General features: G+C 54.1%; 1 protein-coding gene across 1 annotated transcript in view; it reads right to left on the bottom strand.

Moving 5' to 3' along the window:
* Nucleotides 1-3777: 3777 nt before the first annotated feature.
* Nucleotides 3778-17834, bottom strand: part of ZFHX3 (zinc finger homeobox 3) — a 74590-nt gene continuing 60533 nt past the window's right edge. The window contains exons 8-10 of the mRNA XM_081963664.1: nt 14928-15033; nt 9097-14505; nt 3778-8219 (exon numbers count right to left, since the gene is read on the bottom strand). Coding sequence (XP_081819790.1) covers nt 6802-8219; nt 9097-14505; nt 14928-15033 — 6933 coding nt within the window. The 3' untranslated portion in view covers nt 3778-6801. The remainder of the gene's footprint in view (nt 8220-9096; nt 14506-14927; nt 15034-17834) is intronic.

The following is a 17834-nucleotide window of genomic DNA, read 5'->3' as shown; positions in this document are numbered from 1 at the left end:
CAAAACCGTGATACCATCTGAACAAAGCCAGCATGCTCCAATTGCCTTTCGCTTTCACTAGCACCCAAGGAGCTCCACTCCATACATCCTGCCTTCCTGCCGCGTCTTAGGTACTTCTCTAGTTCTTCCCACTTGTCTCAGGGCTAAGAAGCCTAAAAGGAGCACAGGAATCTGTATAGAAGTATGAGAACGTGTACCAAATATTTTTTTTAAAATATTACTTCACTGGAGGTTGCTTAGCTAAATTCATTCCAATTTAGAAGCAGCAGGTCCATCTTTTAATTTGTGTGCAATCTGTACCATAATTGTGTATCCACACCCATCCTAGAGAAAAATGCTGCCTCTGCACCTACACAGGGAGGATTCCTGTCCAAACCATTACTCAAAGACAGCCCTGAATGGAGCCCTGGGGGGGCAAAGGGGCCCATGCAGAAGGCTGGCATTTCTGCCCAATGGCATCACCCGCCCCCTTGTTCCCCTGCGATGCTAGGGGAGGAGAAGGCAAGCGAAAGTCAAGGCAAATGAGTGGTTAATTCTCAGGATTGAGATGTATGGATATGTGTGTGTGTGTGTATTTTCGTAGATTTTCACAGGTGTAGATATGCTGGTCTTGTATTCGGGTCTTTTCCCGTGTAAGATTGAGATTGTTTTGGCAACATTTCGGCAAGGTCTCACTCACCATCTTCAGGCTGGTGTTTTTGGCTTAAAGCGTGGTCGGAGCTGCCGTCTTTCTATAAATCTTGGTGGGGTGTGTGTGGAGTGCTGGCTTTGTTTCAGTAAGTGGATTGATTGGCTGTGTGGTTGTATCATGATTGGTAGATTGGTGCTGATTGGTGCTGACTGTGTGTCCATTGTTGTTTTGTAACGGCCTGGGTGGTGGGTGGGGCTCATTTGTTGACTAGGGCTGGTTTCCAGGCGTCTGGTAGGCGGGAGGTATCGTCATGTTTATTCATGTTGTGGGGGTGTTTCTCTATTTTGATAGCTTCCATAATTATTCTCTTGTTGAAGTGTTCTGTTTTGGAGATTAACCTGGTTCTTTCAAAATTAATTTCATGTCCTGTAACGTTAAGGTGCTGAAAAAGGGAGGAACTTTTTTTCTTTTTTTCTTACTGCATTCTTGTGTTTTGCGATGTGTGCATTTATTCTCCTGTTTGTTTGTCCTATGTATGTTGCATGGCAGATTTTGCATGGTATTTCGTAGACTCCTTGGTTTTCTAGCTAGATTTTGTCTTTGGGGTTTCTTAAGATGTTGGCGATTTTTTGGGCAGTGTTGAAGGCTGTCTTGATATTGTGAACAATATCAACAACCACACAATCAATCATTCCACTTACTAAAACAAAGCCAACACTCCACACACACACACCAACATTTATAGAAAGAGGGCAGCTCCGACCACGCTTTAAGCCCAAAACCCAGCCTGAAGATGGCGAGTGAGTCCTCGCCGAAACGTTGCCAAGAGAATCTCAATCTTACATGGAAAAAGACCCGAATACAACAAGACCAGCATACCTACACCCGTGAAAATCTACAAAAACATGTGTGCGTGTGTGTGTATATATATATATGTATGTATATGTATGTGTGTGTGTATATATGTATATATATGTGTGTGTGTGTGTGTGTGTATGTGTATATGTATATATATGTATTTGTGTTACAAATATCTTTATCAGCACAAAAACCACACACACACACAGTACTGTGCAAAAGTTATAGGCAGGTGTGAAAAATGCTGTAAACAAAGAATGCTTTCAGAAGTATAAATAATGATTGTTTATTTCTGTCAATTTTCAAAATGCAAAGTGAGCGAACAAAAGAAAAATCTAAATCAAATCAATATTTGGTGTGACCACCCTTTGCCTTCAAAACAGCAGCAATTCTTCTAGGTACACTTGCACACAGTTTTTGAAGGAACTTGGCTGGTAGGTTGTTCCAAACATCTTGGAGAACCACAGATCTTCTGTGGATGTAGGCTTTCTCACATCCTTCTGTCTCTTCATGTAATCCCAGACACACTCGATGATGTTGAGATCAGGGCTCTGTGGGGGCCATCACTTCCAGTACTTCTTGTTGTTCTTCTTTACGCTGAAGATAGTTCTTAATGACTTTGGCTGTATGCTTGTCCTGCTGCAGAATAAATGTGGGGCCAATCATACGCCTCCCTGATGGTATTGCATGATGGACAGGTATCTGCCTGTATTTCTCAGCATTGAGAACATCATTAATCCTGACCAAATCTCCAACTCCATTTGCAAAAATGCAGCCCCAAACGTTCAAGGAACCTCCACCATGCTTCACTGTTGCCTGCAGACACTCATTATCGTACCGCTCTCCAGCCCTTCGATAAACAAACTGCCTTCTGCTACAGCCAAATATTTCAAATTTTGACTCATTCAGTCCAGAGCACCTGCTGCTATTTTTCCGCACCCCAGTTCCTATGTTTTTGTGCATACTTTAGTCGCTTGGCCTTGTTCCCACGTCGGAGGTATGGCTTTTTGGCTGCAACTCTTCCATGAAGCCCACTTCTGGCCAGACTTCTCCGGACAGTAGATGGGTGTACCTGGGTCCCACTGCTTTCTGCCAGTTCTGAGCTGATGGCACTGCTGGACATCTTCTGATTTCGAATAAGCTTGATGCGTCTTTCATCTGCTGCACTACCACTACGTCTGACTTTGTGCAAGTGTACCTATGAGAATTGATGCTGGTTTGACAGCAAAGGGTGGTCATACCAAATATTGATTAGATTGAGATTTTTCTTTTGTTCGCTCACTTTGCTTTTTGCGTGGATTTTTCCATCTTTGGCTAGTGCTGAGGAATCTGCATCAGGTAGAAAGACAGCCACAAACAGCAGCTCCGTTTCAGAGCAACACAAATCCACCTGACACCAAGGTGCTGCTGCCTTTGGCTGTTCTGCTATATAAGGCAGAGTCTGTCCTAAGGCAGGGAGCAAATGGCTCCTCTTTCATGGGGTCCCTCCCAGGAGAGAGAAATATATTTTTCTCTTTTTAATTTTTGCTATCTTGCCCCAAAATAACACACACCCCCCCTACATACACACAAGTAGCCAGCAGTGAGAAACCATGGTTACAATGGAATCATTATGGACCCAGCAGCCAGGTGGAGAGGTTTCTTTGAGGGACACTCCTAGACTCCAGCAAAGAACCTGTCACTCCTCCTCAAGCCACCACCCCCCCCACCCACCCCTGCTCCCTTGGCACAAGCTTCCAGCCGGTTCCCAGCCATTATTCTGCAACGAGTCACCCCAAACTCGCAAAGGAATGAGCCCCTTCCGCTTTCTGCCACTGAAGTCGGAATGCAACATCCACAGGAAATTGAAAATATAGCTCTACCCTCCTGCATCTCATTTCCCCCCCCCCCTTTTCACTTCCCTTTGCTTAGTGTCTGCAATGATTTGTGTCCTGGTCCAGTTTATAGGAAAGGAGTCCAGTGGCGTTTGGGCTGAATGCTGGTCTTGGTAATTTGGCCACCTCTTTGGAAAGCTCCACTCTTCAGACCGGCAGCTGTTTCTGGCTGTGCTCTAGCCCACATTCCTTCTCCAAAGCCAGCATTCAAGAAGAGAGCCCTGGGAGGTAATTGGCCTGGGCTTTTAGGCAAGCACGCAGATCACGCCACCCAAAACCTGGACTCTTCATGCCTTTGCCAAGAAGTTGGCCTTCAAGTTGGCCCCGTCCCATTGTCCTGTTCTGTCCAGCAAGGGGGGGGGGGCGCTCTTCCCTTGGGCAGAGAGACACTCTGGCACAGCAGAGACAAAGAGCTTTGGCTCATTTCTTTTAATGTACCACAATGAGCAGGAAACACTTGATGAAATATTTTCAAAGGAGTATATTCAATACCATCTACAATCAACTTAACTATGACAACAAAATGTTTTGTGACAAAATTTGTTTGGTTTTTTTTTTTTTTTTTTAGAGTTCTGTGTGGTTCTGCTTTTGTCCATCTCTATGTATTTTGGTACAATTTGAGATCAGCATTATTACAGTAACAAAAAAGCTAACAAGACAACATTATAGAAAAACACCAAGAACGTCATTTTTGGTTTCACTTGCTCTAGTTTTTGTACATTGCAAAGGCTGTTTAGAGACTTCACCTCATTTATACTTTGTTTTATCCAGACTTATCCCCCTCCCGCCAACCAAAGTAATGAAAAAATAGTAAAAAGTTATGTGTTTCACAGTGGGCAGGATTTTCAGAGCCATCCATCCGTCTAGACAACCAACCAACCAACCAACCAGAGAGAGTTCCATTTCCTCGTGTCCCCAAGGCCTAAGGGCCAGGCCCAGCTGGGCACCACCTTGGAGCCAGCCACATCCATCTGCATTGTTAACATTCTTGGGCAAGACTATTCCTGGCCTCTCCCATCAAACAAAGGGGCTCAGAGGCAGAAAGACCCTCAGCCTCAAGCACTGGCACAGCCCTCTTTGGAGGCCAGGATTGCCATAGTTGCTTGCTCCTCCCGAGTGCCCCAGAGGGTGAGGTGCAATCACGGTTGGGTCTTAGCTTGGCTCAGGGCAGCAGCCTGCTCAATGCTTGCCACTGCCCTGCCGGGGAGGACACTGCTGCCGGTATCCTCCCTGGCAGCTCTGCTGAGTGCAGAGGCCTGCACGCAGAAGACTGGGAAGGACCTGGGGATGCCCCAGGCAGATGGAGGAAAGGCAGAACAGGAGAAGAGAACAGAGGGAGGGAACCAGGGCAGAAGAAAGAAAGGAGGCCAAAGATGTCAAAGCAAGCAGACCACAAAACTGGTCAGGAAACACTAGTGTTAAACTAGCAAGGTATATACCACATAAAGAACCAAAAATAAAATGAATAGTCTTAGGATACTAAGTCATGTTCAACAGTAGCACACACTCTCAAACCATAAGAACCCACCCGCACCACTTTGGATCTCAGGAGGGGGCTGTTTGGGGCAGTCCAGGTGGTCACTGGGGCAGAGGGCAACTCAAGGTAGGGTTTTCTGTCAGGGAAGGGTGGTGGATTCTCCATCAAGGGACCAGCAGCTAAGAGAGTGGCAGCAGTGAGGAGGTTGCCTATCCCAGGGAGTCTGGAAAGTGAAAGTGGCGCAGGCTCTATTGGCAGAACATTTGGGGGCGGTGCGTGTGTGTGTGTGTGGCACACAGGAATGGTGGCACTGGGCTCCAAACACCTGGCTGCAAACTCAGCCTGGCAGCCGAATCCCTTTCCCTTTGCAGGAGACGGTCAGGGAAGAACACCTGGGCTATATGGCTCTCCAGGGTCGCCCTCCTCATTTCTAAGCACAGCACGCCGTAATAAGAACACCCCACTTGTCTGTCCAGGCCCAGGGCAGGAGAAGCACCGAGGCTCCTTCATTCATGGGTTTATTTGTCCAATGGAGTCTTGTGGCTAAAACAGAAACAAATCCTCAAGAGACGCCTTTTTTTGCTCCTTCTGCACCAGTGGTCGAAAGGGTTTGTCTTTGGATTTTATTTAAAGCATGAACTTCTCCTGGAGAAAGAGAGAAAGGGAACCAAGGGAAGAAGCAGCCCCGCCCGCCCACTTGCCCCATCTCAGAAAGTTCTTCCAAAGGAATGTGGGGGCCCTAATGGCGGAAAGAGAAAGGAAGGCCAACATTTCCAAAATGGAGCCTTTGCACAGGCAGGGAAGGAAGCCGAAAGGAGAGAACGTTAAGTGCACAATTGACAGGAATACACCTTAGAAAGTTTTGAGCTCCCAAGAAAAAATATTTCAGAAGGGATCCCACTGACCCCTCTGACTTTTTTCCTTTAATTTTATAAAATAACTTTGCAGCCACCCTCCGAGGAACAAAGGCAGCAACTGATAAGTGGAAGCTTAGGACAGGATGGCCTGGGGATGGAGGGACGGACGGAGAAGCTGCGGCGAGTCAGACTGGGCTCCATCTGGTCAGGACAGGAATGGACAAGACAACATCAAATGAGAAGCCGCCAGCCGGACCATATACAAAAGCTAAACATACACAAAAGGGTGGGGGGGTGTCTTTAAATCTACCATACTGCTTCAGTTCATTTCCAATGGAACAATCTACTCAACACCAAAAATGGTCATATCTATCATAAATACAGAAAGTCAGTTGTTGTTTAAAACTCCCAAGTCCTTTTAGCACTCTGCGTGTTTCCTTTTCTGAAAAGGGGAGGGCTGAAATGGCCCCCCTTGAAATTGGCTTCAGCAGAAGAGATGCCCCTAAAATCCCCAGAAAACTAACTTACTGTAGTTCACATTGTTTCTCTTGAATACTTTCTGCCCATTTTTAAATTAACAACAAAAAATCCTTTCCTTGGAAAAAATCAAAACCAAAAAAAGAAATTATATATATATTTATATAAAACAATGATTCTGAAAACCGAACAAAGTGTGAGCAATTGACCTGAGAATAAAAAGACGTTACATTTCTTTTCTCCTTTTAGCAAGCAAGCCATTGGTATCTGAATGCTTAGATAGCAAGAAATTTAAAATGGTCCCGGGCGGTTCTGCTTTCCCATACAGTTATGCTGGCCTCCACTGCACTCTCAAGGGGGTTGTGCGGGTGGGGGTGGGGGGGCTGATTCCTGTGGGGGGGGGGGGAGACGGACGGGAACAGCCACCTTTGAGAGAGCCACAGCAAACCCTTCGGCCGCCCAGAAGCAAGCCGAGCTGCCAGCATTGGCCTCTGGGAAAAGCACCCAGGCGCATCTCCCTCGGTTCGTTTTTCTTTTTTGGTTAGAAGCTTTGGAATTGCAGTTAGTCTATTTCTGAAACCGGTTTGTTATTTCTAGATTCATTTTGCAAGAGTCTGTCTTCAAAGCTTACAATCGAAAAGGGTCCACGCTGGGGAGGCCGCCGTCCCGAGGGGAGCTGGGCTCTGCTGGCCCCCCGGCCTCCGGCCCGCGGCCCGAGTCAGACTCCTCCGAAGAGAATTTCCTTGGCATCAGAGAGGGCTGAACCCCTGAGGTGCTGCATGAGCTTGAGGTAACCGTTGAAGATGAGGAGAGAGGCGGGGGCTTCCCTGGCGGGGAGGCCGTCGGAGGCCAGGGCTTTTTGGAGGCGTGGGGGGCAGCGGCGGGCAGGGGGCCGTCCTTGGGGTGAGCGGTGGGCTGCGAGGTAGATGCGGTGCTTGGGTCGGGGAGGCAGGCAGAGTGAGGTAATTGACTGGGGTGCTCTTTGGCGTTTCTGGCTGCTGCTCGGGGGACTGTCTGATGATGTTTGTGGGGGGCAGACTCCAGGTGCTGCTGGAGGGCCTCTTCCCCACACACCGTGCTCTCACATGCCACACACTGGTAGGAGCCGCCCCCGCCAGCGAGCACCTGAAGCGCCATCTCGGGCAGAGTCCCCATCGACTGGCCGAAGCAGCAGAGGGATTTCAGGTGGATGTCGGCCGCTTCTTGGCTCCCGAATCCGGCCTGGCATTTCCGGCACACCAGTCTGTACTGCACCGGGGGGACAATGAAGGGGTCCCAGAGGGGGGAGTCCAGGGCCCTGCTGCTTCCTGTGGTGAGGTCTCTTCGGGGTGACCCCTGGTGGGAGCTGTTCTTCTCTTCTGGCCTGGGGGATTCTTTGGCAGGGCCTTTTTCAGGGGAGGGGCCCTCCGCGGGGACAGGGGGCTGGCTGCCTTTGGGCAAGGGCAGCTGCACTTGCCGTTGCAGCGCCTCCTGGAGGCTCTGTTGATATTGCTGGTAGTGTTGCAGCAGGGAGCCCGGGGAAACACCAAGCAGGGCCTGCGACAGGGCCGGGCCATAGGGGAAGACCCCTTCCATGGTATACATGGGCTGGAGGTACCCACTCTGCAAGGCCCCCGGGAGCTGAGGGGCATAGTACGGAGAGAAGCCGGGCACAAAACACGGGAGGAAGGGGTTGGTCAGCAAGGCCATGGACTCCGTGTTGAGAGCCGCCTGCAGGGCCTGCAGCTGGGTAGGCTCTGCTGAGTACTCCAGGGCAGACCCCGTGGCGGGGAAGGCCGGGCCAGGGTTGGGCGCCTCCCCTTTGTCTTTCTTGGGCCCCGACAGGGCCTCCCCCCTGGCCTTGGGGGGACGCTCCTTCTCTTTCGCCTTCTCGCTCTCCTTGTCCTTCCGCAGTGGGAGGGGGTTTGCGGAGCCCACGGAGGTTTGTGCTGGCGGGGGGGAGCTGAGGGAGGCTGTCTTATTTGGGGATCCCGAGGTGGGAAGCCCGGGCGAGGGAACGCTTGTGCCTGGCAGACCCATCAGGGCGGGTTTGGGAGACGTTAAAGCTGGAACAAAGCAGAGAGACGGGTTCAGGGACAGGGAGAGAAAAAGCAGGATTTAGGCCTAAACGGTCAGCATGGCCCTGGTGAAGGAAACCCCCTCCCCCCCCCGCATAGTAACTTTCAAACACAGAATATTTAACCTATTAGTACATGAGTCCACATACATATGTATCTCATTCACTTTCTTTTTTTCTCTGTTTTTGTTTCTTTTTCTAATTCTGTCACTTTAAAATTGTCTTGCTGTTTTGTTTATTCAGTAAGCAGCTATTTAAAGGGAAAACTTCCACTCCTACTGTCCCTTCATCTCCAAGAGAGACCCAAAGGGGCCCCACCAGACCCATCTGGGGCGCCCAGAACTGCAGAATCCCACTTGCAGGAGAGTCTGAAAAGCTCAAAAGTTCCTGCTGAGATCAGGAAGGTGAGCCTAAAAAACCCAGAAATGGAGGTGATTTAACAGGGTCAGGAGATGCACAGAAAAAAAAGGAAAATCATTACCATAAAGCTCTTCTAGAAATTCATATGACTGCTATAGAGCAATAGGTGGGCCGGCAACTGAGCCTCTCCCATGCCAGCAGAGGTCATCCTGGCCTAAAGAGACGATAAGAAGCAAGGCCAACAATAACCTCCCCCCCCCCATCCCACCTGCCTCCAGAGGCAGAGGGCTGATCCTTCTCCTCCGTCCTCAGGTTCCCTTCCCCTCCTAGGCTGCAAGAGGCCGGCAGCTCTCAAGACGAGAAACCTCCCGCCCCCCCAATCTGAAAAGGAAGTGCCTCTAGCAGAGACGACTCCTTCTGCCGCAGGGGCATGCTTCAGCCACGCTCTCCCCTCCTCCCATTTGGACAGCCAAACTGGGAAGTCCGCGAGACAGGGTGCAACTCACCTGTATTGGAAGGAGTGAAGCCAGGCAGGGATGGGCTGTTCAAACCTGGCAACAGGACAGGAGGGATGCTCTGAAGGGCTGCTGGGTAGTTGGCAGGAATGTTCAAAGCCTGCAGAGGGGCACCGTCAAACATGCCTTGCTGCTGAGCAGCCAGGCCAAGGGCTTCGTTGGCCTTCTTGATTCGGTCCAGCTCTTGCTGTGCCATCAGCTGGCGGACGGTGGCCGGGTCAAAATACTCCTTCTCTTTGTCCAGCTGACTCCCAACCGTCTCTTTCACTTTGGAGATGTGCTGCTCAGAGAAGATATGGTCACGAACAGATAGGCGGGCGCTGTACTTGATGCCACACAAAGCGCACTCTGTTTTCGGCCCCTCGTAGCCAGTCTGATTGATGCCAAAATGCTTGGCCATGTTGAGCTTGGATTTCTTTTCTTTGGCTCGGGCGTTCTGGAACCAGACCTGAATAACTCTCTTGGGAAGCCCGATGTCATTGCCCAGAACCTCACACTCCAGCATGGTGGGGGTCCTGTAATCGCTGAAGCAGGCCTTCAGGACTTTCAGCTGGAGGTTGGTCATCTGTGTCCGGAAGCGCTTCTGTCCTGGCCGATCCCCTCCATCCCCGGATTTGCCTGCCAGGCCGCTGGTGCCTGGACTAGGAGAGCAGGGGTCCGCCAGGCTTGAGGTCTCGCTGTAATCCACGGTGCCTTCGTTGTCGTACTCCTTGCTGTGGAAGCTGGGAGCTGGGCTCACCAGGCCCGAGGAAAGTCTGTCTTCGTACTCTGACATGGCTAACATGGCAGACTTGGTCAGACCCTCGCTTGGCCCCAAGCTCCCCCTGGCTTCCGTGGAGACCCCCGTAGCACTGTCGTTGTCTGCATTGGTCTCGTCCCCTGTCGTTGTGTCTGTGAGGGCTGTGTTGACGGAAGAGCAGTCGTCATTGTCCAGTTTGGCTTGGTCAAAGCTCAGGTGGACCAACGACACCGAGGGACTCTCCAAGTCTTCCAGGCCTTCCACTTTGATAGAGGATGGGCTCAGCAGGGTCTGTGGAGACAGCTCTAGAGACTTGCTGCCTGGGGAGGGGGGGATTCCCTGGCTGTCACTGCTACTGCCGGGGGCAGACAGCTGTGCAAAGTTGGCCCCGTCAAAGAGGTCTCCTTTCCCCATGAGCCCCCCTCCTCCTCCTTCACAATCCAAAAGCATGGCTGACAAGGCCAGGTTGTATCCTGCCCGCTTGGCTTCATGCCAGTGTCGAGATCGGATATGGGCTTCCAGGGCGGTCTTGGCTTTGAAGAGGGCGCGGCAGAAAGGGCACCGCCGGTGGGCTTGAGCAGGCCCGACTGCTCGGAACTGCCCTTTCCTCTCCCGGGCGCGGGTGTTCTGGAACCACACCTGCACCACCCGCTTCTTCAAGCCCACTTCATGGGCGATGTGGTCGAGCATCTTGCGCGTAGGATTGGAGTCCAGGAGGTATTTTTGGTACAGCACTTCCAGCTGCTCAGGGGTGATGGTGGTCCGGAGGCGTTTATCCCGCTGGGGCTCGTCTCCCCCAGCGCTGCCATCGTTCCCGACTGGGCTGACCCTGGCTTTCTCCTCCAGCTTCCTCTTCAGAGTGCTCATGGTGGTGGTTGGGGCGGAGGGCGAGGTGGCCGAGCTCATGGGCAGCTGGGAAAGGGTCCCAGAGAGCAGCTGGCTAGCCAGCAGTGGGTTACTGGGGTCAAAGAGCATAAAGGGCAGATCAAACTGAGGGTGGAGAAACTGGCCCTGAGTGCTCAAGAAATGCAGCTGCTGATGTTCTTGCCAGTGCTCAAAGGAAGGGAAGGCCAGCTTGCACTGCTCACACTGATACGGAACAAGCTGAGGGGGCAGGTTGGCCAGCTGCTGTGCACTGGGCGTGGCCAGGGGTTTGTGAGACAGGTGAGACAGCTGGGCAGGAGGAGGGCTTGCCTGGGGCGGGCCACCCTGCAGAGGGTGGGCCGGCTGCTGCTGGAGGGGCGGGGAGACCTTTGGGTGCACTGAGCTCAGCTTCGGCTCTCCTTGGTCCTGCGCTGGAAGCTGCCCATCTTGCTTTGGTTGCCGTTGCTTGTCCGAAGCCGGGCTCTGTTGCATACTGGAAGGCTCAGGGTGCTTTGGTTTCTCATCAGCAGCATTTGCTTTAGGCTGGCAGGCAGCAGGGCAGTCGCCGTCTGCCTCGGTGGTACTCTGTAACGGAAAGGCCGCACTGGCAGAGGAGGTGGGCATGCCGTAAGCCTGGGAAGGCATCGGGGTGCTGCAGGAGGAACTGCTGGGCGTCAGGAGCTCCATAGCATCCATGGAGTCTTCGTTCTGACTGTCCTCCTGCCCTTCTTCGTCTTCGTCCTTGTAGCAGAGCTTTTTCTGATGTTTGATCAGGTCAAAGATGCGCTGGAAGACTAAGCTGCACTTCTTGCACTGGTAGTTCAGGTTGCTCGTTCGGATGTATCGGTCGTTTGTCAGCTCCCGTCGCTCCCCTTCTTTGCCTTCCCCCTGGTTCTCGTAATTCTTCCTGGCTTTCTGGCGAGCGTTCTGGAACCACACCACAATCACCCGAGTTGGGAGGTTCAGCAGGCTGGAAAGCTGCTCAAACTCGTCATCCTTCGGGTAAGCGTTGGCGTCAAAGAAGTCCTGCAGCACCCGAAGCTGGTAGTCTGTGAAGCGAGTTCGGGAGGATCTCTTGCTTCCCCAGTACTCGTGTTTCTGAGGCTCCGGAGAAGACGGCCGGGAGTCCACTTTCAGGTCCTCCAGGCTGGTGATTGGAGGGTTGCTGAAGTTGTACGGTGAGTCCTTGTTGCGCTGGCGCTCTTTGAAAAGCGTATTTCGGAACCAGTGTTTGATCACCTTCTGTGGCAGACCAGATTTCTCGGCCATCTCCTTGATCTGCTCCTCACTGGGGGAATTGTTGATATCAAAATACTGCCTCAAGACCCGGAGCTGCTCGTCGGTGATTCGTGTCCGTGGTCTCTTGTTCTGCTGCTGCTGCTGCTGCTGCAAAAGGCCCGGGTTGAGCTGGTGCTGGTACAGCTGAGCCAGCTCTGCTGGTAAAGAGTCGACAGGGGCAAGCTGGGGCGGTAACTGGGCCGGCAAGGCTTGCAAAGGCATGGTTGGCATCATGAGTGGCGAGAAGAGAGGCAGCTCCATCGGCATAGGGAGCTGCGTGTGGGGCAAGGAAGGCTGGTTGGGGGCGAGGGAGGGAGAGGTCATGGGTGAGGCGGAGACCTGCAGGGTGGGTGTGGAAGGCGGCTGGGGAGGTGCAGCAGGCACGGTGGGGACAGGAGGGGGTGGTGGGGCCGGCTCAGGCGTCGGGGGCCGCAGCGGGTAGAGCTGGTCGTAGTGCTCTCGGTACTGCTGGGCAAAGCTTTCCAGCTGCTGGAAGGGCAGGTAGTGCTGGTGGACGTGTTCCTGGTGGGTCTTCAGAATTAGCACGTTGGAGAAGAACTTGCTGCAGGACTCGCATTCCAGCCTCTCCAGGCTGCTGCCCTGCTCGACCCTCCCGGCTGCCTTCTGCTTGTTCTCATTGTACTGAATGACCAGCTCAAACCCAAAGTTCTCCAGCAAAGCTTTGGTGGCGTTCCCACGAGCATCCGCAGCAATGCGAGGAGGGAGCCAGGGCGCCTCCCCGGGCCTGCTCCCAGCTGCTTCTGTGGGCCCCGCTAGGTCAGTCTTCTCCTGGGCCTTGCTGGCCTCGGGCAGGGGCTCTTGGCAGGAGGGGCTTCTGCTGCCCTTCTCTGCCATCTCCTGCTCCCGCTGGGCCTCCTTTTCCTTCCCCACAGATTTGGCCTTCTTGTCCGGGGCCACGCTTGGTGGGACCAGCACACATGGAGGCTGCGACAGTGGAAGCGGCTGCTGCTGCTGTATCTGTGGGTGGCTTGGCTGTGGAAGCTGGGGTTTCAGATCCTCCAGCAGGCCCAGCCCGCTCCCTGCCAGCGTCAGGGTGCCGTTGGTCAACGGCAAGCTCACCTCGGCGTTCAGCTGCAACTCGGCGCTGGGGAAATAGAAGGGGAAGAGTAGCTGCTGCTGCTGCAGGAGGGTCTCCGGGGCCATGGGGAAGTGGGGCAAGAGTGCAGGGCTGAAAAGCTGGGCCTGTAGAAGCGATGCTTGCTGCTGCAGCTCTTGCTGCAACTGGGCCTGCATCAGAGAGTTGGGCGGTGGGGGCAGCGGCTGGCGGCATGCAAGTGCATCTCCTGGCTTCTTACGGTTGGTCTCTTTAGGTTCTGAAGGACTCGAGGGGTCTGCAGGTGGGTGGCTGCTTTGGATGGGGAGTTTCAGAGGAGGCTGCCCTGTGGGGTCACAAGAAGCCTGGCTGAGAAGAGGGGGAGTAGAGCCGGTGCTACCTCTGCTTACGTTGCTCTGGGCGGCAGTGGAGGAGGAGGAGGAGGGGGAGGTGAGGCTCGTCGTGCCGACCCCCAAGAGGCTGGGCATGGAGGAGCCCAGGGAAGCACTGCTGTGGCCACTGCCGCTGACTGCTTCCAGCTTAGCTGCTCGCGCCTTGGTCTGATGCAGCACAGAACGCATGTGAATCTCCAGGGTGGAGCTCTGGCTGTAGGCCACGCTGCAGATGCTGCACTTGAAGGGTTTGTGGTCAGGGCTACTGGTGGCCTCGGACTGGCTGGCGGAAGACTCCTGGAGGGCCCTTTTCAGCTTGTGCAGGTGGGAAACGGAATTGTAGTGGACCAGAAGGATGTTCTTCTGCGTGAAGGATTCTTTGCAAACGGTGCACTTATAGGGGCGGGCTGGGTCCAGAAATTTTTCCAGGGTGAAATTGGGGCCCTTCCGGAAGGGAAGAGCCCGTTTAGGTTCTGAGCCAGAGTCTTCCTGGAGGGACCCGCAGTCGCTTCCTGCAGGGCTCTGCTTGTCTTCCTGGTCACTGTTCTCCTCCTCTTTCTCCTCCTCCGTCACCATGGTGTGGTCCTCAGCCAACGAAAGGTCCCCCATGGCAAACAGTTCGCCATTGACCAGCAGTCCGCTGTACAGCTGCTGGATGTCAGCTTCGCTCAGATCCAGGTGGCTGGTTTCCAGGTGCTTCTTAAGGGCCTGGAAAGTGCGGAAGCTCCGTTGGCAAAGGCAGCACATGGTGGCTGCCCGGATGACGTGGTACTGGGAGTGCAGCTGGAGCTTTTCGATGGTTTTGAAGGCCAGGCTGCACTGGTTGCAGCGGTACTTGTAGACGTGGCGGTCAGAAACAGGAAGCTGTGGTCGCTTGCCGTGTGCCTCGCTGAAATGGGCCTGGAGGGCAGAGGAGCTCTTGAAGCCCTGGCCGCAGCCCTTCTTCCAGCAAAAGAAACCAGTCTCCTCTCTGGCCCCGGGCTGCTCGGACGCTGCAGGCTTTCCTCCGCTGCTGCCATGCCCCATGGCCTCTGGCAGCAACCGCAGGCTTTTGCCCCCTTCCTCTGAGCTCTCTGTGGAAGGGGAACCAGAGCAAGGACTGGTCAGTGGTCTGGCACGGAGGCTCCCCTGCTTTGGTCCTCGCCTCCTCCTCCTGGCCTAAAGCCTTCCCCTGTTGCCTGGCTCAGCTTCCCCTTTGAACCCAGCTCTCCCTCCCTCCTCGCCCTAATTTTATCTAGGCTCTGTGTGCGTGTGTGTGTGTGGGCGTGCGCTACTTCATTTCCCAATCCCAACCACCTGCCCCCTTTGAGACTTTTCCTTCACGCCACTTCTGGAACGAGCAAGGCAGAGGTGTGGATGCCAACCACGGTGGCCAAGGCCAGCTCTGAGCTACCGCAGGTCCCAAGGGCCACCCCAGGGCCGAGGCCATGTCAAGGGCCCCGCCACTCCCTCTCAGGGACACTTTGGCAAGAGCCCAGGAAAAAACGGGACTGACCAGGTGGCTGGAGGGATTCCTCATTTCCATCTCGATCCTCTGCCGCTGCTGCTGCCGCTGCTGTGGGGAACACGTTGCTGGGCATCATGGCCTCTGGCGTGGTCACCTGTCAAAGGCCAAAAGAAAACCAGGAGACGGTACTTAAAACCTTTTGCAAGGTGGGGAGCCTTTCAGCCCCAAGAAAGCCCCGGGTACTTTGCACTCCAGCTCCTTCTGTTTTTTAAGCAGCATGCCAAGCCAATCAAGCCTCTTACTGCGATTTCATTCAGACGTAACTAACGGCCTCCGCGGAAGGAAAAGCACTGATGCTATTTCTCCACTTTGCACGATTCAAACTGAATTTGTAACTGTGTCTCTGCACAATTCTCTGGGTCGGCTGGGAGAGTGTGAAGAAGTCGAGCGGCTGAGAACGCAAAAAGCCCTCAACTAAAGCAAGAGGTGAGGACGCGCCAGAGTTCTGAACAAAGATGGCCGCATCCTTGTTCTCAGGGTGACTTGGCCCTAAAGGAGCACAAGCAAAGGAGCAAAGCGGGATCCAGGAAAGGAAGGCCAGGAACAAGGAGGGGGGCTTCAGCTGCGCCATCTGCACACGGGAGCAAAAGGAACCCTGGCAGCCCCCCCACTCCCTTCTCCCCACCGATAGGCCCACCACTCAGGCCCCATCCCCCCATGAACACTTGGTTAATTGCCACGCCCGACCCCATTTCCTGGGAGCCCACTCTGAACAGACACACACACACACACACACACACACACACACCACTCAAGGGATCTCCTCCCTCGCTGCCACAAGTCCAGACTGTAGCTGGGGAGAAGATGCTCCAAGCTCAGGATTAGAAGCTCTTCCTCCACAGTCTCCTAGGCTGGAAAAAAGAAAGCTCCCTCCTGCGTAAACTCCATAGAGAGAATGAACTTCCTGGGAAGCTGGATCTCTTGGCCCTCAAAAGCTCCAAGCCAGACCCAGATCTTCAAGAACGAAGACTCCTCACTGCCACAAGATCCAGCAACCCCTTTGGAAGGCAAGCAGGGAAGGGACCATGAGCCACTTGGGGTGCCCGCGGACAGTTCTGCCATGACAACCAGAAGTAGGAAGTGGAGGGTGGGTTGAAGAGCCTCTTGCAGAGTCTCTCTCCAACACTGCCCTGACTGCTACGGGGGGGGGGGGGGAGCGGGGGGCAGAACCACTCCTGAAAGGGAAACCCTGCCGGGGGAACTGACCACCATCTGGGGCTTCCTTTTGGGAGCCTAGGAAATAGGCCGGGAGTCCTGGGCACCTTCCTTTTCTCAAGCAAGTGCAAGGAAGGGAGCAGCCTGGATGGCCAGCTGACCCAATGGTCTGGGCAGCCTTTGGCCCACCAAGCCCCAGTCCAGGGAGAAGGCCTTTCCCAGGAGCCCAGGGCCCGGCTGCTCCCACTGGGGTAGCCTGAGGAAAGGGACCAAAATCGGGGGCTGCTGGGTCCCACCAACTCCTCCATGCCTTTTCCAAGCCCTCCAGCACAGAGGACCTGCAACTGTTTTCATGCAGGTGGACGAGGGGAATGCAGGTGGCTACAAATAACCGTGGGAAGTCAGCCAAGTAAGAAAGACCGAGAGAACAGACCATCCACCCGGCCTCCCAGTGTCTTTAATCCTAATTCCTGATTGGGATTCTAAAAGGCCAACAAGGGGGACTCTTTGTTTTCCATCCATTAACTTTCCCTGAAATAGAATTGCCAGCCCAACCACTGCATTGCGGGGAGGGGCTCTTTTCTACAAGGGGCAATGGCAGAAGTCCCCACCCCACCCCACACTTCCAGGGACATCTTCATTCCAGGTCCCTCAGATCCCCACTTGGCTCAGTCGACCCAGGGCTGCTCAGGCTTCCTGGGATCCCTTCTTCTCTCCCTCTCTTACACACACACACACACACACACACACACACACACACACACACACACACACAGAAACAAACGCAGAAACACACAAACACACAGCTAACCAAGCCCCCCCCCCCCCCGCATGCTCTCCAGAGCACCCATGGACTCCTCCTCCTCCTCCTCCTTTCAAAAGGGGCAAGAAAGACTCTCCTCCCCTCTCTGTTCCTGCCTCCCCCTTGAATATAACTGGCCCCAAATAAATTCTGCAGCCTGGTGGGGGAGGGGTGTTGCTGTGGGGAGGCAATTTCCATCACAAAGACCCTGGTAGGCAGAGCCAGCCATGAAGGGGAAAACTTCATTAGGCAGAGCATCAAGGTCGCTTCTAATTTGGGCCACCTAATTGGCTAACGTGTGTCTCCAAATGAACAGCGGCCGGGTGAGGACCCTTTCCACGGCCTCCTATCCGAAGGGGAAGGAGGAGAGCCACCTTGGGTGGGGAGTGGGGCTGGGAAGTCGGAGGACAGCTGACGGGAGAGGCAAGCAATGGGAGCAGGGAAGGGAAAGCAGCGGGCGGGCTCCCCACAGGGTCTTCTGCCCAAGCCTCCATCTGCCCTCTGCCTGAGTGGAGGAGGGGGGGATAGATGGCTGTAGAGAACCAGGGCTGGCCTGACCCAAGCAAGGCCAGCCCCCAGTCTTGAAGCCAGGGGGGCCACCGGAGCCACCCTCGGTTGGTATCAACAGGGCTCCTCCTGCCCCCTCCCCAGGTTGACCATTGGCAGGCTGCACCTGCTCCCCCAACTTTCCCTGGGATTTCACTAAGCCCAACCCCTCCTCCCACACACACACACCCGCAACACCAAGGGGGAGCCAGCCCTTCCTCTCCGCCAGAGAAGCCATGGAGGAATGTTGGAATCCAGAGCTGAGGTCCCTGAGCACAGCAGACCCTCGCCTGGCCCCAGAAGGCCCCAGAAGGTTCCTGGCTGCCACAGCAGAGTCTGCCGGGGGACTGCGAGGCCCCTGGACCCAGCTGGGTTTCTCAGAGCTGAGGCTA

Source organism: Natrix helvetica (assembly GCF_964273705.1).
Source record: "Natrix helvetica genome assembly, chromosome: 10".
In the NCBI taxonomy this organism is placed as follows: domain Eukaryota; kingdom Metazoa; phylum Chordata; class Lepidosauria; order Squamata; family Natricidae; genus Natrix; species Natrix helvetica.
The sequence above is the reverse complement of the archived record's forward strand: the minus strand, read 5'-3'. Positions and strand labels throughout refer to the sequence as shown.